The sequence below is a fragment of the Trachemys scripta genome, chromosome 3 (genome assembly GCF_013100865.1).
Source record: "Trachemys scripta elegans isolate TJP31775 chromosome 3, CAS_Tse_1.0, whole genome shotgun sequence".
Taxonomy (NCBI): domain Eukaryota; kingdom Metazoa; phylum Chordata; order Testudines; family Emydidae; genus Trachemys; species Trachemys scripta.
Window position 1 is genome coordinate 60,004,719 of NC_048300.1, and position 23,119 is coordinate 60,027,837.

General features: G+C 54.3%; 1 protein-coding gene across 1 annotated transcript; it reads left to right on the forward strand.

The window, feature by feature from the left end:
* The first annotated feature begins 3,749 nt into the window (after positions 1-3,749).
* On the forward strand, positions 3,750-21,305 carry NFKBIE (NFKB inhibitor epsilon). The gene is made up of 6 exons (XM_034764836.1): positions 3,750-4,450; positions 17,017-17,119; positions 17,679-17,901; positions 18,104-18,192; positions 18,609-18,857; positions 19,231-21,305. The coding sequence occupies exons 1-6, from the start codon at positions 4,095-4,097 to the stop codon at positions 19,294-19,296; spliced, it is 1,086 nt and encodes a 361-aa protein (XP_034620727.1). The 5' UTR covers positions 3,750-4,094; the 3' UTR covers positions 19,297-21,305.
* The last annotated feature ends 1,814 nt before the right edge of the window (positions 21,306-23,119 follow it).

The following is a 23,119-nucleotide window of genomic DNA, read 5'->3' on the forward strand; positions in this document are numbered from 1 at the left end:
GGGGGGGGTGTCCGGCTCAGAGGGGCTGGGCTCAGAGCTGGGGGTCAGGGCTGTGGGGGATGGGGTTGGGGGTCTGCCCGGCCCTGGCCCCTTATCATGCCGCTTACCCCCTCTCCCATAGCCTCAGCGCGCTGCGTCCAGTGCTGCAGCGGCGTGGTGTTTCCAGCGGGGCCTGAGCTCCCGCCGCTCGGCCGCAGCTCCACCCCCTTACCAGCTGAGACACCGGAGGATGGGGGAAGATGGAAGCAGGGGGAGCCTCCGACATACTCGTGGGGACCCCTGCGGGGCCCGAGGCCTGGGGCAAATTGCCCCACTTGCCCCCCCTCTGGGCAGCCCTGCTTCCCATAACGAATATCCCATGCACACATCTGGGACCTTAGCCAGAACTCAGTGCTCATTGCTGCACCTCTGGGCAGGGTGAAGGGGAGGGATCAGTCTCTAACCCAGGACAGTAGGTTCCAGCAACGCGGTGACATCCACCACAATGGGGCTAGACCTGGGTACAGGTGAAATGCACAAAGCCTGCTCACTTGGGGAGGTGAGCAAAGCCAATGGGGAATGTCTATTAGAGTATAAATTCAGGGGGAGGAGGGAAAAGGAGGTCACCCTTGTGCATTGTCTGGCCTGTCTTCTTGACTCGTGGATTGGATTCCCCAAGAGCCTCTTGGGAAGCTCCCCTTGTGCTCAGTGATTGGAAGCCATCCTCTGGAAGGCAAATACGTGCCGGACACCAGTGATGAGAATCCCCTGAAAGGCGTGGGCATGTGCTGCTGGCTGCGGCAGAGGAAGGTAGGAATTCCCAGTTACTGCATCAGACCATGGGAGGACACAGCATGCCCCAGAGTTTCCTGTTTTTCCTCTGCCATCTGGCCATTCCTGGAACCACTGGCTCAGCCACTGCTATGCTGCAGGGTGTGCTGGACATCATGGTAAAAGAAGCCTGCACAGGCTGCTCCTCCTTGAGGGCTGAAGATCCAGGTTCTAGTCAAGAGCTCAGCAGGGCTGTGTCCCAGAGCTGGGACATCAAGATTGTCTACCCTTGCACCCAAAGGGAGAGGAATGTCAGCTGTAGATACATCCAAGCAGAACCAGGGTGTAAAGGGACTGAACATTCTAAAGTGCCATTTCTCAAATGTGGCCGCATGCGGTCACCAGGGGCTTTTCTTGCGGCCACAGCCTCCTGGGTGATGATGGGTGGGGGGTGGGGAGTCACCCTCCCTCAGGGCCACCAGCAGGGGCTGGTCTCTGTCGCCTTCTGGAGCCACAAACACTGTAGGAGCAGGCGGCCAGCGTGAGTTTCCCGCCTTCCTGGGGACAGTGAGGCTCGGGCTTCAGGCTTAAGCCCTGGGGTGGTGGGTGCAGGCTCTGGCCGTGCGGCAGCAGGCTCCATCCCCCACCTCCCCATCCAGGGCTTAATTTGTTCCCCAGCTTGCCAGAGCTGAGTAACTCTGCAGTGAAAAGTGATATTAACAAATATACAAAAGGTCACTTTTCACAGCAGACTTACTAGCTAGCAAATCTAAAAAAAAAATAGCAAAACATGCAAAGCACCTTATTTGTGTTTCTATTCTACTTAGGCACAGTAATGAATAGACAACTGTACATTATTTTTAATTATTGACTCTGCAAAAAAACCAAACCCTACATAAATAAATTACGATTTGGACATGTATATGTGCATATTTATTTGTTTTTCCTAAAGTTAATTAAGTCTTTTAGGAAAAATTGTCAGAGCGGCCACTAGCAAGAGTTGGTGGTCGCACTCTGAGGCCACCCAAAAATTTGTTGCAAGAACCCCTGATCTAAAGGTCAGAGACAGTGATCCAGAGAGTGGAATTGATCACATGAGCTAGAGGAAAACTTGTGACCTTAAATTATTGACAGCTCCAGTGACTTCCTGCACTTGCCCTCTGCCCACCCCTTCTCCCTCCACTGCCTCTGTGGGCACTATTTCTACATTAGTTTATACACAGTGGGGTCTGGGAGTAAATGCCTGAATGGCTGGTGTTTGCTACTGTGACGCAGGCTCCCATCAGCCCAAAGCAACAGCTGCAGCACTGTAGAGGGAAGTTGCTAGAGCTTTGTGAGCATCTAGGCTTTCTGTAGCACCCCTCACCATGGTGTCTAGGGACTAGATCCTCAAAGGTATTTAGGCTCCTAATTTCCATTGATTTCGATTGGCTTCCATTGATTGATGAAAGTTAAGAGCCTAAATACCTTTCAGGATCTGGGCCCAAGTGCTTCCCAGGTAAATTAGACTGGCATAGAGATCTCCCTATTGGATTTCCTGTGTCATCAGTTTTCCCCCCTTCTGTGGTAGGACACGTCTTCCTCTTGGAATTAACTACCTCTGGGCATCAGAGACGTGTAAACCCTCAGGAGGGAAAGAGATGCATTGTGGTCTCCAAGACAGAAGATCTAGAAGTTATGGATGCAACTGAGAAAAGCAAAACAGGCTGAACCTCCAACTCTCTTCCAAGGAAAGGGGTGGAAGCCCCATTGCTTGAAGCCCTGAAAATGTAACTGGACAAAGTCTGGGCAAATCCATGGTAGGGAACAATCCTGTAATGGCTGTGGTGAGGGGGATGGCCTAGTTTGGACCTTAGAGATCTCCTCCATACCTAAGCTGATGTGCAGCATTGAGAGACAGTGTTATACAGTGGCTATAGCTCTGGTCTAGACAGTCACAAGTCTGGAAGCCAGGACTCCCAGTTCTATTTCCAGTGCTGTCACTAATGAGCGACTTTGGGTTAACCACTTCACCTCTCTGTGCTTTAGCCTCTAGGATAATTTTATAGAGCTAGACAGAGATTACAGGCACCACCTATGTGTAATGTTGGCTGACACATCCCATTACATAGGCAGCCTAGATCCTATAGGGCTAAATTGGTTAAAACGTGCATGTCTGTAAAGCAAATCTGGTTTGCTCCCACCAGTGTCATTGATAAACGGCTTTTTCAGTATAATTTCCTGCACACACTTTCGTATGCCAGCCTTGTCACCCACACAGCCTAGTCAGCTCCCTGCTCACGTCTACCGCAGACGGGTCTGTTATTTAAGGAGTCCGAAATCATCACCAGAGGGAGGAGACAGGCCCAGAACAGCTTAACAAATGCAACCCACAGCTGGGAATTGGCTGGGTAAACATCTCGGGCCCACAGAGCATCTCTTTCACACTCACACGGATTTTCTCTCACCCATAGCGGCACACACACAAACTTAGGCAGCCCTGGAGGGAGGACGCAAGACGAAGCTTTCTTTAAAAAAAAAAAACCCAACGAGGAGTCCTTGTGGCACCTTAGAGACTTTCTAAGTGTTGTTTGTTTTGCTCTTCCCATTAAGGGGCTGCGTGCTAAGCTGTGCTGCCTATGGAGCCAGCCATGTCCCAAGCCGGGGACGGAAACTGGCCCAGATTCACAAAGGATGCCCCCCTCCCAGTGTTAATCTTCGCATGGAAACAGCCCTTCAAGGTGGAGGGGGCGAAGGATATTAGCAGCTTGGCTCCTCGCAGGGGGGGGGGGGGGGGCAGCTCAGGAAGACCTAAGGGGGGAGATCCCGCTGGCTCTGGGAGGGGGTGCCCAGCGCCGGGGCTGGCGTCAGCAGCCGGGGGGTGCTGGCAGGACAGGAGGGAGCGTGACAGGCTGCCAGGGGGCGTGCCGGTGGCAGGGGAATCCCGGCAGCTGCCGAGGCCAGCGAGGCGTGGCGCAAGCTGACAATGGCTCGAGAGGGAAGCGCCTTCCGGGTTAGGGGAGGCGGGGCTCTGGGCTCACACTGAGCTAGGTTTGCGCTCGGCAGGGCAGGCTCCATTCGGCTCCGGCTCCCTCGCCGGGCATGAGACCGCCGCGACCCCCGCTTGCCTTCCGGCCAAGGACCCTGCCCCGGCCAGGCCGCTAAGCGCCCCCTTCCTGGTCCCTCCTCCCCTTCAAGCCCGCTGCAGATTCCCCCCTTTGCACTCCCTGCCCCAGCCCGGCTTCCCCCCGCTCCTGCTGAGATCCAGATCCCCCCCCCGGCCCCCCTTTGACGCAGACTCTTGCCCCCTCCGCCGGGTGCTTGGGGGGTGAGTGACCCCAGTGCGCGCCCGCTGCCCTCGCACCATGGCTGGGACGCGGGGCTCGGAGAGGAAGGAGAGCTCGGAGCTGGAAGAAGGGCAATGTGACTCGGGTATCTACTCGATCCCCTCCATCCGCTCCTTGCCCGGCCCGCCGGAGGAAGGGGAGCACCCCCCGGTCCTGGGGAACACGCTGCGGGAGAAGGACTCCGGCCCCCTGGGCAAAGAGGGAGCAGACGCCCTGGAAGCGGAGGAGAGGATCGATTCTACCTATGGCTCGGCCTCCCTAACCGAGCCCCTGGCCGCGCTGGGGCAACTCCCCGAGGAGGAAGCAGAAGCCCTGGAGGGGCTCAGCCAGCAGCAGCTGGAGGCACTCACCTACATCTCGGAGGATGGCGACACGTGAGTGACCTTGTGGCTAGTGCTGTTCGCCCCCAGGCCCGGGAGGGACACCACAGGGAGGGGAGACTAGTTTCTGTGACCCTGTCTGTCCTTGGCCTCTGAGAGCAGGAGAGCCAGTTAGTCCTGCTTGTGGTGGTGCCTGTGATGTGGACACTTGTCCCTTGGGACCTGAGCAGTTCATCTCACACAGGGCCACCAAACAGCCATTAAATGCAAATGACTTCTAGGCACTGCTGTTCTGCAGTCTCATTGACACCCGTGCCTCAGAGGTGAGCGGTTCTGCGTCCCATTCCCTACCCTGCCTCCCCTCACCGCTTGCAACTGCTTGAGTCTGACACCAACCACAAAGATAAGATCTAGGTCTCTAGAGATCACCAGTGCCCCCAAAACTTCAAAGTCAGATTGTAACTGGGGGACTGTCAGTAGAAGACTCCATGCCTCATCTCCCAGAGCTATCCTTTTCTTCTTTTTCAGAGTCACATGTAGGCTCTCCGCCCCAATGAAATGTGCTGGGTATTTAACAATTAATCTAAGACTGGGCCAGATGAAATGGAACAAGCGGAGAGAAAAAAGAAATTGCACAAATCCATTTACTGCTCAGGTCTGAGCTGTGGGACATGCAGACAGAGTTAGGGGTCTGGATGGGCTGTGTGGTCGGAATGACACAGAAATCCATGTGCCAGTGAGAAGCTGAGTTTCTTCTTGTTTTGTGGCTGCCAGGAAAATGGGAGGCAGGTTCCATGTACAAAAATCTGCTCTTTTCACCTGTGAAAACTCAAAAGCCCAAAACTCTGGCAGCAAGGGAGATGACTCACCTGCTTTAGGTTGTAGCCACATGACCAAATCCGCTATGTTGGAGAAGACCTGATTATGAAACACTTTAGTTCCCTCTATGCAGCTGGATTGAACTATGTTGGGGGTATATGGGTAAGCTGGCTACAGCATAACATGTGGCTCATATTCCTGGACCTAAAATGCCTTTGCAGATTCTGTGGCTGAAGCTGATTCAGTTCGTAAGGGATTTTTGTGCACTTAAAGAGGTAGTGGCCTAACCCTGTATCTCTTCTACTCCTCTGTTACAGCTTTAGGTGCTATTAGCCTCTCTAAGGCCTAGTTTACATTTACAAATCAGATTGAGGTGTCGTGCAGGGCTGTGAAAATTTCCATGCCCTGAGCACCGTAGTTAGTTTGACCTAATCTTGGGTGTAGACAGTGCTAGGCTGATGGAAGATTTCCTCATCTAGACAAGCCCTAAGTGCTGTGACTTTGGTGTGTGCCGGGGATCACTGTTTTCCATTCCCCACCGTGTCTAGGAGATGGAGTCCGTTGGAGAGGCTTCTGCTGATTTATCTGGTTCCATCTTGTAAGGTGCCTGAACCTGTTGCTTGTCATACTGGCATCAGACCCTATCATAAGCCTTCCGCTAACCGGAGAAGCCATTAACCAGTGGTGGCACTTTTCGCTCCCTCCCGACAGGAGGCAGCTTTCCAGAGTTCTGCAAATGGCTGCAGTTGCGCTAGTGCATGTGCTCTCGCTCTCTCCTTTACAGTGCAATTTAAAACAGGAAATCTTCAAAGAGTGAGAGGGGAAAATGTCTGCTACTTATGGAGAGGCCTTTGTGAGTTAGTGCTTAGAGAAGTGGAACAGAGTCTGAGCTCCTGGGATATATCCCTGGACCCTAACTCTGGGAGGGAGTGTGTTGTAGTGCTTAGAGCAGTGAGGCTGGACTCCTGCAGGCTATTCCTGACAGACCTGGGCCGAGATATTTTCAGACGCGCTGAGCACTCACAATTCCAGTTGAACTCAGTAGGGGTACAAGTGCTCAGCACCTCCCTTGTGTTCTCCGTTTTTCTGTGTGTAAAATGAGGCTAATAATGAATGAAAGGGGCCAGAGAGGGCCCAGAGTTACTTTTTGTTGTTCTAGGGAGGCAGAGAAGATGACCCAATAGGCCTCTTCTATTTCTGGTTGTAGATTGCCCAGGAGCAGCAAGAGGAGAATTGCAGTTGTCCCATCACGTGCCTTGCTTGAATTCATCCTGTGAGGCAGAGCCTGGGCTAGCATTAGAACCTCCAGCTGATGATTTCTCAGAAGGTTCATTGAGCAATAGCACTTCCTTGTAACCATTCTAATTATGAACACAAAAGTCCAGGGCTTAGAGCTAGTAGTTCCTGTTTCTTCAGCTGTCTGTGTTGATTCAGTCCCTGATCCTGAGTGGGTGAACCATCCATGAGCTGGTGGGGGTAGAATGTGCTGTGGTGCCCCGTGTCTTTCCTGCGATGCACTTTCCTATGTGTCACCGGGAGCTCTGTCGTCAGTCTGACACTTGTGATGAAAGTTCATCAGTGGAGACAGAGATGAGCTTGTTGAAATCCCATCAGGAGCCTCTCATGGAAACGTGCTTCAAAGGAGTGGGTATAATTGATGTAGATTGGGGCAGCTGAGCCAAAACTGTGCCTGCAGAACTGAACCAGCTCTGCTCTGAAAACAAGAAGGGGCTCTGATGAGGCAGGAGGGGTTAACGTATTAGCCAGTCTGCCCTAGAGAAATGGGTCTGATCACAAGTGAAATGAGTTAGGCCTCTGCCTAATCCTTGGTGAACATTTGATTGAGTTACAAAATCTACTGCATAATTGGTAGTTTCTGGTTTGGAGAAGCCAGGACTAGAATAGCAGGGGGGCTGCAGGTCACGACTGAGGTACATTGGCAGAGCTGGAATAGTAGGAATGCTGCAGGTCAGGAGTGAGGGATCAGCGAAGTTGTGGGGTGGGAGTATTCAGGGACTGGACTAGCAAGAAGTACTGCAGTCAGGAATGAGGAATGCCAAGGAGGATTATGGGTCAGGATTGAGATGTGTCGGCAGAACTGGGTGGGTGAGATTGAGTCTAACCTCTGGAATAGCAGGGGGCTACAAGCCAGGACAGAGAGATGTTGGTTGAGCTCTAGCTGGGGGTTGTTTGACATGGCAGGAGACATGCTCAAATGGTGGGCTGCTCCCAGGCATGCCAGCATTATCCTCTGCCTGGTAATGTCCGGCTTTGCCTCTTGAACTGACAGTTTGTCTCTGCTAAATTGGATCCCAGGGGACTGACTCTCTGTGGAAGTTGGAGAGGGGTTTTCCAGCCTGGGAAAGGTCTGGCTGGCTCTGGGCAGGCCAGAAAGTAATGCTTTATTTGTGTCCTGGGCTCCTAATGAACTCACCCTCTCTTTAGGGAGTGACTTGGAAAAACTCCCTGCCTCTCGCCCTCACCAGGGAGCTGCAGAAAGGGAGTGGAGCAGGCTGCCTGTTGTTGCTTTTAATGGGAGATGGGATAGGATTTTCATTCACATTCCTGCTCTGGGCAACCCCTGCACCACCACTAATAAAGTGCTGCTGACTGCTTCCCCCACCCCTGTAGAGATTAAGTGGATCCACTGGCATGGAGGTTATGCCTCAGTTTCCCCCATGTGTTCCAAGTCAAAAGTATTTCCTCTTCCTGTTCTCACCCTCTTGGGCTAATACTCCGGGGCAGCCAAAACATGGCCCCTGGAGTTCCACCAGGCCAAGGCCTATGCCTCCAACACCAATGGGTTTATTGGAAATCTCCAACTACATTTGGATGAGTAGACTACATGTCCCAGCCTGCAATGCTCCATCTTGCCCTGCATAACCAAGCCCCATTGCATGATGGGAGTCCTAGTTCTCACAGGGTTGACCTGCATATGCAAGAGCAGGTTGCAGCCACTGTCTTCAAAGTAGGGGTATGGCGTCTGCAGCCCCCTCACTTGGGCAAAGCTTGGGGGTCCCCAGCTCAGCCCGCTGCCTGGGAAACAGTCTCGGTGGTTCCTTCATATGGAAATGGGGCCGGAGCTATTTTGGTAGCACCGAGGTCTGTCTGTGGTGTCTCAGAGGAGGAGGGGAAGCCTCACTTCCTCCCCTGAAGTGCAGTTAGTGTCGTGCCTGCTGATGGGAAATCACGTGCTGGTGACTGAGGGTTGATAACAAGGGATCAAGGTGGGTTCATGAGTTAATCCAGGTCCCGGTCCCGGTCCCAGTCCCAGAGGCGATGCAGTTCTAGTCTTCTCTCTGAGTGGTGGTGGCTAAAGGTGATGGGCATTTTTCTTGCTTTGCCTGGGATGTTTGGCTCTGGGCTGCTTGCAACTGTTCAGTAATCACTGTGTGCCCTATGCCCCCCGCTGAGTGTCTCAGAGATGCAGGCAAGGTCAGCAGCTCCCCACAGTGACTGAAGGCAAGAGACCAGCTGCCAGCACCTGACCTATTGTGCTGTCCTGAAGCAGTGTTCTTGCAGCAGCATGGCCGAGATTGTGCATGTTCAGAGTCACTGCTCCTACACTATCGCTCGCTCATCCCCTCTGGGAGGGCGTTCATAGTGCTGATTATGCCATTCAGTTTCACACCACAGTATGTGCAAAAGAGGGAAAAGAATCACTGGCCCTAGGAGAACCCTGGGCAAGCTAGTTGGAGTTCAAAGAAGGGCAAGTAAAGAAGGGTCAGGCAGTCTGAGTTATGGGGAAAGATTTAAAAAGCCTGACTATGGGATGACTGGGGGAAGATGTGTGGATTTGCCATTCTCTGCAGGACATTACTGCCCAGGAAGGGATGGGTTGGAATTAAGCAAATGGAGATTTAAGCTGAATCTCAGAAAAGCTTCCAGACACTGAAAGTTTTTCAGGCTGAGCTCGGTTCCCAAGGGACGGTTTAGAAGCCCCAGTAGCTCAAAGTCAAACTGTAATAAATGAATATTAGAGACCAATCCTTCCCTGGCCCCTGCAGGACTGGATGGTCAAACAGGGCTTTCCACCTCTACCGTCTATGCTTCTAACCACTGACTCTTCCGCTGGTAAGACAGAACACGGAATATCTCCTTCAGGTGGGGTTTGGCGTTGTGAATGTAACTTTCTCTCGTTTCGAGCAGTCTGGAGCCAGAGGTGCCAGTGTCTTTATATGAGGCCGATCATATGTCCAACTAACTAACTCGTTCACCTAGGAAATCACTAGACTGCACATTCCACTGCTGTGTCATGTGTTCTGGGCTACACGTGTAGGGGATTCAAGAGGCCAGCTGCCCTTGTTTAGAAGGGACACTCCCAGCTCTAGGCTTACCTAGGCTTAAAACCAAACAAAAGGTTAGTAAATCTGCAACAGGGAACAATCCTGGATGGGATCTAATGGGGCTTCCCTGGGCCAGATTCTGCCACCTTTATGTTGGGTAGTATCTCACGCTTGAGTCATCCTGTTGTTTTCACTGGGGCTGCCCACAGAGTAGGGTACCATTCAGTATGAGGAAGGTTAGCCCGGTCTGAACTTGTGGTGCTTGTACATCCATTTTTCACTCCTTTTCTCCTCCATTATTCTGAGGTGCTCCCTCCTCCCATTGATTGTAGTGGCCTTAAAAAGTCTGTCCCTCTGTGAGGTTTGGGATGGTAGAAGGGAGGGATCCTATTCCCCATAAGAAGGCCATAAAGAGGCCTCCTGCTTCCTGTTCCCTAGCTGACTCTCTTTCTCCTCCTTCCTGGAATGTACCAAGTTGGAGATGCTCTTCCCAACGGCAGGCCAAAAGGCTACAGGGGAGGGTGGCTTGGGGTACATGCTCACACAGCCCCAGGCCTGGAAAAATATGCCCTGGACTGAGCCTATGAGCCAGGCTGAAATACATTGGTGCCCTGAGCCATAGCTCCTCCTGCCTGATCTCCTAGTGGTCGGGTACCCCAACTATTTTGGGGACCAAAGATGCCTGTCTCTGGACTCTGCACCACCACCAAATCAGTCAAGCCATGCTAGGCCATCCTTCCAGAAAACAATTGCTGCCACCTCCCGCTACACACACAATAGATGAGTTCTTGGTTGTCTCACTAAATCGATTTATGCTGGCTCCAGAAACGGAGCCGTCTGCCGGGATGGCATGCGAGATGGGGGCTGAGTTTCCTGTTCTCCTGAATCAGATCGTTGCCTGCCTGAAAACAGTGAGCAGAGGACTCTGGAATGCGTGGCCTTTCTTACAGGACTCACTCGTACACAAAGAGCCTTATGCTGTGATGGTTTGGCCTGCAGGTGCCAGCCAGGGTGGCAATGCCCCTTCCCCCAACACCGGCAGCAGCATTGGCGCTGTCTCTCTTCAGATGTTATTGCATCGGTCACATGTCACAGACGTAAAAGCTGCAGATGTGGGTTTTTTTTAATGGTAGCTCAGACTGTGCAGAGATTGAAGCACTCGCCCAGGAGAGATTCCCACTTTCCTGGGTGAGTGGATTTTTCATGCCTGGCCCCTGCCTCTAGCAGGGAACTTTCCATTCGCCTTTATCCCATGCTTGTCTTCTCCCTCACCCCAAACCATCTCCTGCTGTTGAAACTGGAGGATAGTGATTGAAGGACAATGGCAGAAATGTGTGTGGGGAGCCCAGGGCTGGATTAGTGGGGAGGGCAGAGGCTGTGGGTCAGAAGTGAGGTGGGCCATCAGAGCTGTGGGTGGGGAGCCCAGGACTGCAATAGCAGCGATGCTGTAGATCAGGTGTGAGATGCATTGGCCCAGTTGTGTGGTAAAGGTTCCTACTGGGTAGTTTCAGTTCTCTGAGGAAGGGGTTAGCAGGGCAGGTTAAAAGGGAGAACAGGATAACTGGAATTCCCCGGCTGCTCTCCTCAGGAATGTGTGCTCTGTTTTCCAAATCTTCCTGCTGCTGGCTCCGTTTCCTCCCATGAACAATCAAGTGTTTACTGCAAACACTGATATTTGCATGATTTCCCATGCCTCTGCTGGGAGAGAGGGAGAAGAGTGTGAATTTTAACGTGTGGGCAGGAAGCGGGGGTGGGGATGGCAGTTATATAAAACAAATAATGTCAGCTGTTTGATCCCTTGTTCTGGATACTTGTAGGCTGAGTGGATGGATGGGACTGCAGGGCACTGCCACCTGACTAGGGATCTCAAAGCCCTTTACGAATGGGAATAAATTAAGATTCCCAGCCCCTCCCAGATCGGGATCTGTATTACCAACCCCATTTCTTGGAGGGGAGAGACTGAGGCACAAACCCTAAGTGTTTCCCCGAGGTCTGATAGCAAGTCAATGGCAGAAGTGGGAATAGAGCCCAGGATCCTAGTCCCTTACTCTAACCGCAATGAATCTGTGGGGATGCTAACGCTTTTCTTGCCATGTGATTGGGATTGCCCCCTCAAGCGTAGAAGCCATAGTTTTCGAGTCATCCTCTCCTCTGCTTTTTCCCTCTTTCAGGTCCATGAGCTGCTTGGAGCAGGGCGTAGAACCCTCCAAAGCTCTGTGTAAAGTCAGGCTGTGTTGTAATTAATCCAGGACCATCCACGATGTCACAGCAGTGACTGTGCTGCATGCTGAGCCCCCTGGAAGATTTTCAGGAATAGAACTCTGACCCTCCTGCTCCAACTGGGTCTCTCCCAGTTAAGCTAAAAAATAATCTCCATTACCTGCTCATGGGTTCAAATCCCCATGAGGGAGCAGTACAGATGCTATGACCCACAGCTGAGTGCTCTGGATTCCCTGCAGCAGAGGGTGGGGATGAATGTATGTTTGCATCTGCCTTCTCTCTTTGCCTGTCTGACTAGTTCATTACAATATTATTATTTCTGCTACAATAGAACCTAGAGGCCCCAGCTGAGATTGTGCTTAACACAAGTGGGCCCCAGGACAAACACGGAGCTGGCAATTTCAATAGACCAGGGAAACAAATGGTGTGAGAGGAAATGGAGGCTGAGGAAGGGGAAGGGTCCCCTTGCCCGAGATCACCTAGCAGACTGGTGGCAGGTCTGAATGACCTATCTACAGGGCCACACTACCATCGCCCTTTGCAGTTCCATCAGCCCCCTTAACTGCCCTCCTGCACACATCCCTTTCCCAACACAACAGCTTATTACATCAGTCGTCCACAACTGCTAGCGTTGGGGGGGGAATGAGCTGGTGGAAGGTTGAAAGAGGGGCAGAGTTAAGGATGCGGTGTGTGGTTGGTGGCGTATGGTAGCTGTGGGAAGGCACATGCCTGCAGGTGAAGGAGTAGAGGGTATATTTTGCTTGGTGGCTTGCCTGCCCATTTCCTTGCTTTTGGGGTTTGCGTTAAGTGTGGCGGGGGGGTGGCAACCTCAACTGCTTGGCAACAAAGTCATCTTTATGTTAATAATTATGGTGGTAGTCATGTTGGTCCCAGGATATTAGAGAGACAAGGTGGGTGAGGAAATATCTTTATTGGAGCGAGACAATTTATTGTTAGGGAGCGAGACAAGCTTTCCAGCTACATCGAGTTCTTCCTCAGGTGTGAGTTTGGGTGTTGTCCTTTTGGCTGTGGGGTGAGGCAGCTGGCCAGGCCAGTGGTATTCTTGGAGCTGTACGGTCATCATTGGCAATATTGAGGTCTAGGAAAGAGTAAACAAGGCTGAGGCCTCTGTGCCTCATGCTTAGCAGGGCCAGGGGGTTTCCACTTTGGCACAAGATAATCCTGACCCCTCGCTTGCATCATCATGACGCCTCTTTCTGTAACAGGGCCGAGGCACCAACCTCTCATGCCACTGGCTCATCCCTCAGCTCTGGTTCTGCATGCGGAGAACTTGAGACAGTTGGGATCTCTATGCCTGTTTCAGGAAGTCAAGGACTGCCACGTGATAAAGGGGGGAAAAAAGGAAGAAATGAGACTCTGGGAGACAGAGTGCAGGGGGAGGAGAAATACTCCCAACTAGGCATGTCCTGGATGGCACCAACTTCCCGGTGAAAGTCCCAGGCACTGATTCAGCAAGACTAGCAACCCACTGCATGTCCCTAGTGCCTTTACATGGCAGACCTCAAAGAACTCTACAGGGCTTTAAAGGTGGGGCAGTCGTATTCCCTCCGTTTTACAGGCAGGGAAGGTGAGTCCCCTCATTTGGCCAGGGTCACGCAGCGCAGTCGCCTTAAACCCAAACCGTTCTACTGAGAGCTGGGGGCGGATCGACAGACTTGGGTTTTCAACCTTAAGCGTGTGACTGGCCCACCTTTCCCCAGCTACCAGTTCTGGGTATGACGTGGTGCATGTGTTTTGGGGAGGTGGGGGATTCCTGTGGGTGGGGACTGGTTGGTAGGAATTGCAGAGGGCTCCATGTACTTTCACGCCAGGCCTGGCCTCAGTCCCCTGGGAGTTGTTTGGCTCCGAAAAGTGAAAGCAGCAGAAGTTTAAAGTTCAGTCAGAATTGCCCTGGAAAGTCCCATGTCCCGTCTGCTGAGACTTCTTATCTAGTGCCTAGGAGCTGAGGAGCAAGGCCACGCCTATAGCCCTGCTGAAGGCAGGGGGACTGGGAGGGACGCAGTGGGAGCTGGCTTATAGAAACAGGGGCTGTCCCTGATAAATGGAGAGGGAGGCCCAGCTGCAGGAGCCACCAAGGACCTTGTCTACGCTGAGGTTGCCTGGTAGTCTCCCAGTGCCTTTTCCCTGGTGTTGGTAATGGTGCAGTTGCTAGGTAAATGGGGCCCAGATGCTTTCACTGCCATGCCTGCTGAGCTACACACAGCTCTGCAAATGCCCCTCTGTCCTGACCAGCAGCCCCCACAGCCCCCATTCCCCCAGTGTCATCCAATGGAAACCTTGTTTCTCTCCTTTCTCCCCGCCCCCCCGGACAATCAGAAGCTGGTTCCAGTAGGTATTTTCCTTGCTGAATGCCCCACATGCACAGCTGTCAGTTGCTCTTCCCCCTACGCTGGGAGCTCTAGCTGTGCAGGGGGCCCCCTCCCCCATCCCCATTTGTTGCTCAAACAGTGGGTGGCCACTCCCTCCAGTGCAGCAGGGGAATTCCCCATGCCCATGTGATCTGGGGTTTCCCCCGGGGCAATGCAGTAAGGCACAGACGCTTGGCTTGGCTCTTCCTGCTGCTCCTTCTGCCTGAAGGGGACCAGCTTGGGGTCCCCTGGATCCTGGCTGCTGACAGACCCAAACGTCTGTCCCTGCTCAGCAATGAGGTCGGGATAAGCTTCCAGCATTTCCCAGAAGAAGGCACCAAAGTCGCCCCCTGTAGAACTCCTCCAGACCAAATTAATCCTTCCCTCCATCCCTACCAGTCACGTCGGCCACCAGGCCCAGTGTGTCATCCAGGACACCAGTCCCTCCACCTTCCATGCGCTCCCCTGGGGGCGCCCCAGCACTCCAGCTTTTACCCTGCAGTAGTCCCCTTAGGGGAGCTGCTGAGACCAGACAGGTTGAGATGCCCCCAGTAAATGAGCAGCACCCCTTATCTTACTCGCGAACAGCAGCTTCTCCATGCCTGGCCCGTGGTGGCACCTGGACAGGGAGCAGCTGGTGAAAGCTGAGCCCAGGTGTGACGGAGCACTGCTGGCACCTCCTCTATAACTTCCCCCTGCGGCTTTGGGACTCCTCAGTGCTTTAGTGCCCCAGTGGCTTCCCCCTCACTCCCATCTGCAACCAGCCAGAAGATTGTGTCCTTTCCAGTGAGACCCCCAAGCTGGCCACGCTGCCTCGCTCGTTCCCAGCCTCCCGGCACCAGCACCGTTACTGCAACACACTGTGAAGCCACCTGCCCTGAGAGCAGGGTGCTAACGGGCCCCTAACAAAGCCACCATCCCCATCATTGCATCAGCCTGGTGCTCTGCTCTGCAGTGAATGCCGAGTCCAGTTCAAGGACCCTGTGGTGGTATGTGCAGAGCCTCCCGTGAGGTTGGACCTAGCTCTCCTGGCAATCAGCTTTCCCAGCTCCACTGGGCCGTCCTGCACCATGTGGGAGCCAGAGCTCTGGCAGGAGCTGGCCTTAGGCTGGAACTGCCTCCCACAGGAGATCAGAGACCTCACTGTGATCAGAACGAAATGCAAAACTTGCCTCTGACTTAGCCTGTAGCACACATGCAACCACCCCCTCATTCTCACCCCTCCTGCGTTGTACATGCTAACCCAGCTCTCTGTCCCGCAGCCTGGGAGTGGGGCCTTGAAGCCAGAGTGGAGTTACTGTTTCTATCTTTAAATGCCTTGGAGGTGCTCAGACGCCGGGGGATGGGGGCCAGGTCTGGCTAGAGAGGGAGCTTGGGAGGGGGTTCATGGTTCTGCTTGGGGGTGGCTTTTGGCGCTGAAGTAATGACAGGCGTTCTGTGCGGGGCTGGAAATTCCCTTCAAGTTTCTCACTCTTGTTCTGACTGCTCAGGGTGCGACAAGGACCGGTGTGAAACTCGCACAAGTGCGGCTCGTGGGACCTCACACGTGTCTCTTGGTGTCTGGCGCCCTGGGCTCCAGTCTTCTGCGCAGGTTTCTGTGGGGGCTGAGAGTTGGGCCAAGGTGGGGCTGCCGGCTTTAGCAGACAGTGGCGGGTGCTGAGTCCTGGTAGATATAGTTCCATCTGGTCAGCCATGCCCCCTAACCCAGCCCTGGTGCTCCGATTCGGGGTTGGGGGGGCTGGGAATCCAGTTCTGGTTTTTCTCTCTCTTCCTGTGGACCCTGACCCAGTTCATTCCCAGACCAGTCAGAGCTGGGGCAAATCACTCTGGCTCAGTGGATGAGGGTATTTGAAGAATCCAGCTCTGGCTGCTGTCCTAGCACTGGGACTCCAGAGAATGGCAGGTGGTCTTTGGCTAATCTCCTGGATCCCTCCCCGCGCTGTGTCCCACGCCCCTGCTGCCTGCCCTTGAGCCAGGAAAGCAGAAGTGCTGTGGCTGCAGGGAGGGGGAGGGAGTGGAATTCCCCTACCAGCTGCTGGCCAGCATTAGGTTGTGGTTCCGTTGCTGCAGTATCTCCCTGGGTCTGGGGGATGTATTCCAGGCTCCCTAGGCCCTTGGGTTTGTGTCCCAGCAGGAACGACTCTACCCTTCCTGCTTCCGAGAGTCTGTATGGGTTACTGGGTCTGGGTCTCAGACAGGAGCTGGAGGGCTAAGCTCTCATGGGCTCTGCAGGGGCATAAGGATCCCCTCACTCTGCTAATAGGACTTGGGATTCACTCTGGCCTCCTTAGCTACCTCTCTGTTGGCTGCTGAGCTGACAAGGAGTGGGGGGACCTCTATTGTCTGTGAGGATCTTTGGACTCCTAGGATGAATGGGGTCCCTTCTGCCCACGATATGTCCCAGGCTGCCTCTCTGTGGGCCCCAATCTGCTTGCCCGTCTAGAGTGTCGGCATGGGACACCCAGGCTGGCTGCAGTGGGGGCGACTGTCCTGAGCTCTGGTGGGGAATGCTTGGAAGCAGCAAAGAGTGAGTGTCACCTGGTAACACCCCTGCAAATAGGCCATAGAACCATCCCTCTCTGGATGTGGGCCCACCCTGCCTGTGCTGGGGAGAGCCTGTGTGGAGAGTGGGTTCACCGGCCTACACCCACCATCACTGAACCTGTTTCTCTAAGCGGCCCATGTTGGCAGGGAGCTGCTCCATTCCCTTCTGCCCGACACCAGGAATTGGGCAACCTGGGGATCCGCTCCCCTGGTTGGGTGGGTATGTCTGTGCCAGGCTGATGTGGCATGGGCATTGAGGGGTTCCTCTCCCAGCTCCAGAGCTGGGGGCATGGAAGTGTTTCTCTCTGTGGGGTAATAGTGTGGGAGTGACAGGCTGGCGCCATGTGGGAACCACAGCACTGACCCATCTCCTCCTCTGCAGGCTGCTGCACCTGGCAATCATCCATAGCTTCCCGGCACTGGCATTCTTCTGCATCACCCACCTGCCCACGGAGGTGCTCGAGATCCAGAACGACTTGTTCCAGGTGTGTGCGCGTGCGCGTGCTTCAATCCGGGTCATTCCCCCGCCAGCCCTCAGGAATGGCCTGGCAGGTGGACCTATCCAGATTAGCCATTCCTCACACCCCCCCAGTGCCTAGGCCCCCCGGGTTCTGTGATGCTCTCACTCCCAGGGTCAGCACTGTAGGTATTTGGAGTGCCTTGGTTGAAGCAAGTCATGCAGAAAGCTGCCTTTGGCTGGTGTGTGGGGTACCCAGATAGGACCCTGCAAATGCAGACACTCAGGCTGGCACTGTATGCAGCCCCATAGTTATCAGAGGCTCCAAGCCAAAATGAGCACCCCTGCGGGTGGAGCTGCCCGGATCTCCCCCCAACCCTCCCTCAGAGTGAAGTCTGCAGTGTTCCCACTTCCCCCACCCAGAGGAGGCTGTGGGATTGGTAGCTTCTACTATTCCCATGGGCCCTGCCGGGAGTGGTCCACTGCATGATGGCCTTGCTGTCATCCCCTGCCAACTGCCCCAACCTGTGGGGTCCCTGTGTCCTCCCGATGCCGCCCCTGACCCCTTACTGTCTTGCTTCCCACAGACCCCACTTCACCTGGCCGTGTACCTTGAGCAGCCCAACGTGGTGAGGGCACTGATCCACAATGGGGTGAACCTGGCCCTGCAGGACCGCAACGGCAACACCCCTCTGCACGTGGCCTGTGAGCAGCAGAACCTACAGTGCGCCAAGCAGCTGCTGCAGGAGCCAGGGGAGAGCACAGAGCCTCGAAGGAGCCTGCAGGACCTGCAGCTCCAGAACTGGCAAGGTGAGGAGCAAGGCAGGGGTGCCAGAGGCAGTGCCCATCTCTGTAGCTGCAGGGTAGGCGTGTGATGGGTGCAGAAACCGTCTTTTTGTTTGGTGTTTGTGCTAGGGACTAGTTAATGGGGCCCTGGTCTGCAACTGGGGCTCCTCAGTGCTACAGGAATACAGTACAATAATAGCTGCCTCTGGGTCTCTCTCCTCCCCAGGCTTAGCCTGTCTGCACATCAGCACCTTGAAGGGGAACCTGCAGCTGATGAAACTGCTGCTGCGGAGTGGAGCTGACATTAACGTCCAGGTAGTACACAGGCTGGTGGGTGAGGGCAACTGGCCTTGGCACTGCCAGCTATATTGCTCTGTGCACCTTCCCCAGATCAGTATCCTGAGGAGTCCCTCTAGCCTCCCAGTTTCTGGAAGCTGGTTCCCCAGGTGGCAGCAAGTTTGATGGGGCATTGACCCTGATGGGCACCAGACTCCCAAGTGGAGGTTCCCAGCTCCATGTCACTGCTCTCCTGAGCAGAGACAAGTCTCCAGATCTGCCTGGTGGCAGGCAGGGCCAGCAGGTCCCCTTCAGGCTGGTGGCAGGTGCCCATTGTGATGCAGCCTGTGTGCCCCATCGGGGTTCCATCCCCTCTCCCTGTGCCCTACGCTGGCGGCTGCAGGGGCGGGACAAAGCAGGGCCAATTCTAACGCCCTGGGCACTGCTGGTTGCAGGACGGCACAAGTGGGAAGACGCCCCTGCACTTGGCAGTGGAGAGCCGTGACCGCGAGGCAGTTCAGTACCTGCTCAGCAAGGGGGCCCACGTGGATGCCCTGATGTACAACGGCTGCACCCCGCTACACCTGGCTGTGGGCAGGAAGGACGCTGCCATGGCAGCCATACTGTACCATTCGGGGGCTGACACCCTGTTGAGGAACATGGAAGACGAGACCGCCCAGGACCTGGCCGACGGCAATGACGACGTGAGTCTGTCCATGCGCTCTCCTGCGAGGAAACACGTGGTGGGGTGTCCAGGGAGGAGGCCGTGGCCCTGGGACAGGAGTGCTGGAGATGGTTGGCGCTCCAGTGCAGCAGGAGGCGCTGTAGGGCTCAGGGCAGGAGTGGCAGCTGTGGGGGAGCTTGCAGTTGCCCTGTCTGTCCCCACCCCGCTCAGAGCGGCATGGCGATGGGCTGTGTACTCTCATCAGCACTAACCCACCATTAGCTGTGCACTTCCCCTGGGGTGCCTGGGCTGTGTTGGCCCCGGCTTGAGATGCATTCAGTTCCCGGGGAGCATGCTCTCCCCTGGCCTCTCCAGCACTAACCCTGATCTCTCCATGCCCTTTGCCTTGACAGCTCCTCGCCCTCCTGCCTTTCGATGACCTGAAGATCTCGGGAAAGCTGGTGGTGTGCTCTGACTGAGCAACCAGACTCTGACTTAGGGGGCCGCCCCTGGTTCCCCACGCCCGATGGGACCCCACTCACCCAGCCATGGCACTACAGCTGGCAGGAGCAGAGCCGGCTCGGGAAATCTTTCCCCTTGTAGCAGCCTCCGTGGCCCCCGGCTCTCCACCCGAACCCCCTTCCCTGAGCAGTTGGAAGTTGGAGGAAGTTGCATGCGCTGCATGAGACCCTTGGATGGTGCCTTTGGGGTGGCTGCTGCTGTGCTTTCCCCTGCCTGCAATGGGAGCCGCCAGCAGGGGGCTCCGGTCTCAGACTGCATGGAGGAGCAGCTGGGAGGGGGTGTTTCCTGGTCCCAGACTGTGCAGTGGGGAGTGCTTTTCCCCCCACACCTCCTGACACTGCTGGAGCAGTTGCAGGGGCTCCCACCGCCCTTCCCCAGGAGACACAGACTCATAAACCCTTCTTCTCTACTGCCAAGATCTGGACCTCATGATTCCCTCAGTGACCACCAGGGGCTGCACGCTCTGACTTCTTGCCGCTTGAAGGCTTCAGCACCCCCATGAGCAGAATTGCCCTGTACCCCAGCCAGCCCCTCCCCAGCCAGGAGGGAGCTGGGCCAGACGGGACATGAAGATGAGCAGGAGGGATCCCTCCTCCTGTGGGCGGAGCTGGGTGGGGAGGTACAGGTCTCCTTCTGGGGCAGGGCACAGAACCCGGGGCAGGGGCCCATCTGCCTCTTCCCAAGGAAATCACATCCCCTGCTCCCTGAGATTCCCTGTCTGTTTCCCTATGTAAGCCCAGCTTAGCTAATGGTGCTCCCTGCTTGGGCAGTTCCATCCGGCCAACTTACACTCCCAACTGCAGTCGTAGCTGGACTCGCAGAGGAAGGAGGGGCTGGGAGACCTGGTGTTTTATCCCCAGCTCTGCTACTGGGTGGCTGCATCACCCTGGACAAAGTGCCTGTCCCTTCCTTGTGCCTCAGTTTCCCCCTCTGAAAGGGTATAACAACACCAACTCACCCTGCAGGGCAGTGCACACATGCTTGTGTGTGAGGAGCTTAGTCCATTGACAACAGTAAAGGACCTGGAGATTCTCCAGTGGAAGAGGCTGGAGAGGGGCCCAGGGTTCTTCCCTGATGATTAGTCAGTTCCCCTCTTGGGGCTGCCATGTGTCTCCCCACCCCACCCCTGGCATGGCTGCCTCTCTGTGGCAGGTGTGTAGCTAGTGAGTGTAGCATTTGAGAGCCAGTGGGGGAGCCATGGTGCCTGTGACCCCATCTGAACTGGCGACAGTCTCAGCTCGCTGCTTTGGAATGGCTGTTACTGGCTGGGGGCAAGTCCTGGATGGCGCAATCGCCTGGGATGCTCTGCAGAGCCTGCTCCTTTCTCCCCAATTCTTGGAAGGGCAGCTGCAATAGTGTTTTGCCACGAAAAGCTGCAAAACCTCTTAGCAAGCACTTTGTGAGCCTATTGCAGCCTCTGCGGCCCCTCTGGACATCTCAAATCATTGGCTGCTTCTCTCCCTTCCCCTCCCCCCCCATTTTAGCACTTACTCACACCCTCCTGTGGTCACAAATGAGTTGAGTTTACTGGCCTCAGCTAAAATCTAGTGGCAATGGCTCTGGGGCTGCTCAAACTAGCTCCATCTTCATTTTGATGTGATTGGCGGGGTCTGCCCAGGACTAGACCAGTGTAGGGGGGGAGGGGGGGGGATGTGAGAGAAGAGCTAGAGGGAAATTATTTTTCAAAGGTGGAGCTTTTTAAAATAATCATCTCAGGAAAAAACACAATCTGTTCTGTGCTGCCCCCTTGTGGCTGTTGATGGCATTGCGGCACCTCCCCTACGTTGCTAGGTCTCAGTGCTGAGCCCCCGGCAAGGTGTGGGCTTGTTGAATGCTCTGGTGCCTGTGCCTGGTGAGCTCCGGTGTCATGCTAGGGAAGCACTGATGGCCTGAGCTGTTGCCGGCGGTTAGGGAGGGGGCATTCAAAATGTTATTTAAAGAATAAAAGACTCAGTCCTCTAGCAAATGATCTCTGTGTTGATACCACTCTCCTCCCCCTCCCTCATGGCTCTGTGCAGAGGAAGCAGCGAGCCCATAGCGGCTGCCACTGCTCAGCCCCCAAAGGAAGCGCTCTGGGAGCTGGGGTGAAGTTGCACCATCCTGCTGTCAGTGTTGGAGCTGTGGTTCCGGAAGTACATGTGCCCAGAGCTGGTGGAGGCTGACCGCCAGTGTGCTGGGGCGGTGCCTAGAGAATTCTGGGTGCCAGGCTGGAGCGCTGCCCACTCGGTTCTTGTCCCAAAGGCAAACAAATAAACTGGGCCTTTGTTGGCTAAGCTGCACTTGGATTATCCCAAACAGCTCTCTGCAGGAGCCTGTGTGGCTCAGAGGACCGAAGTGGTGAGAGCAGGGGCCTGGCAGTCAACACTTCTGGGCTCTCTCAACTGCGCAGGGGCGAGTGTGGTCTGGTGTCTCACAAAACTGAGTGACTGGGCAACAAAACTGCAGATGAAATTCAGTGTTGCTAAATGCACATTGGAAAACATAATTCCAACTATACATACAAAATGATGGTGTCTAAATGAGCTGCTACCACTTAAGAAAGAGATTGTGGAGTCACTGTGGATAGTTCTCTGAAAACATCTGCTCAGTGTGCAGCAGCTATCAAAAAAGGTAACGATGTTAGGAACCATTTGGAAAGGGATAAATTAGAAAATATCATGCCACAAGGGTGGTATGCCACCCTTGAATACTGTGTGCAGTTCTGGTTGTCCCATCTCAAATAGGATATATTAGAAATGGAAAAGGTACAGAGAAGGACAACAAAAATAATTAAGGGTATGGAACAGCTTCCATAGGAGGAGAGATTAAAAAGACTACAACTTTTCAGCTTAGAAAAGAGATGCCTAAGGGGGATATGATAAAGGTCTATAAAATCATTAATGGTGTGGAGAAAATGAATAAGGAAGTGTTATTTACCCAATGAAATGAATAGGCACCATGTTTAAAACAAAAGGATGTACTCACAATGCGCGCAGTCACCCTGTGGAACTTGTTGAGGGCATGTTGTGAAAGCTAATGCTATAATAAGATTTTTAAAAGAATTTGATAAGTTCATGGGAGGCTAGGTCCATCACTGGCTGTTAGCTAAGGTGGTCATGGACACAACCCCATGTTCTGGATGGCCCTAGCCTCGGCCTCTGACTGCCAGAAGCTGGGACAGGTTTGATCGCTTGATAGTTGCCTCCTTCTGTTCGTTCCCTTTGAAGCAGCTGGCACCAGCCACCATTGGAAGACCAGATACTCTGCTAGATGGACCATTACCCAGAATGGCCATTCTGGTGGCTAGGGGAGGAGACTGGCAGCCAGGGCTTCAGGCCTCTATCCCTCAGTTATCTCTGCAACCACTTTGCTATGATCCTAGGTGAGTAAATTCCTCCTCGGTGCCTCAGCATCCTACTCTATACAATGGGGAGTGGGTAAAGCACCCTGAAATCCTGTGATTGGGCTAGGAAAGGGCAACGGCTCTTTCTTCTGTGGAGCATTTCATCTCTAGGCCACAGGTCTGAAGCCAGAGTAGGATCTGGTGCTGCTTTGGTGGCCTATGTGAAATTAGTTTGGGAAGGGCAGGGAGAGTCCTATTCCCTGAGGTTCCCATCCCCAGGGGCACTGATTGGCTCCCAGTTTGTCAGCAGTGAGGCCAGGAACTGAGTGGCCCATAAAGGCTGATTTCCCCTCTTTCCCATGGGGCAGGGCTTGGTGGGTAGGTGACACCAAGCTGCACTGGCTACAGCAGTGTGTGGATGCGGGACTCTGCGCTGGGAGTAGGAAGGAGCAAGTGAT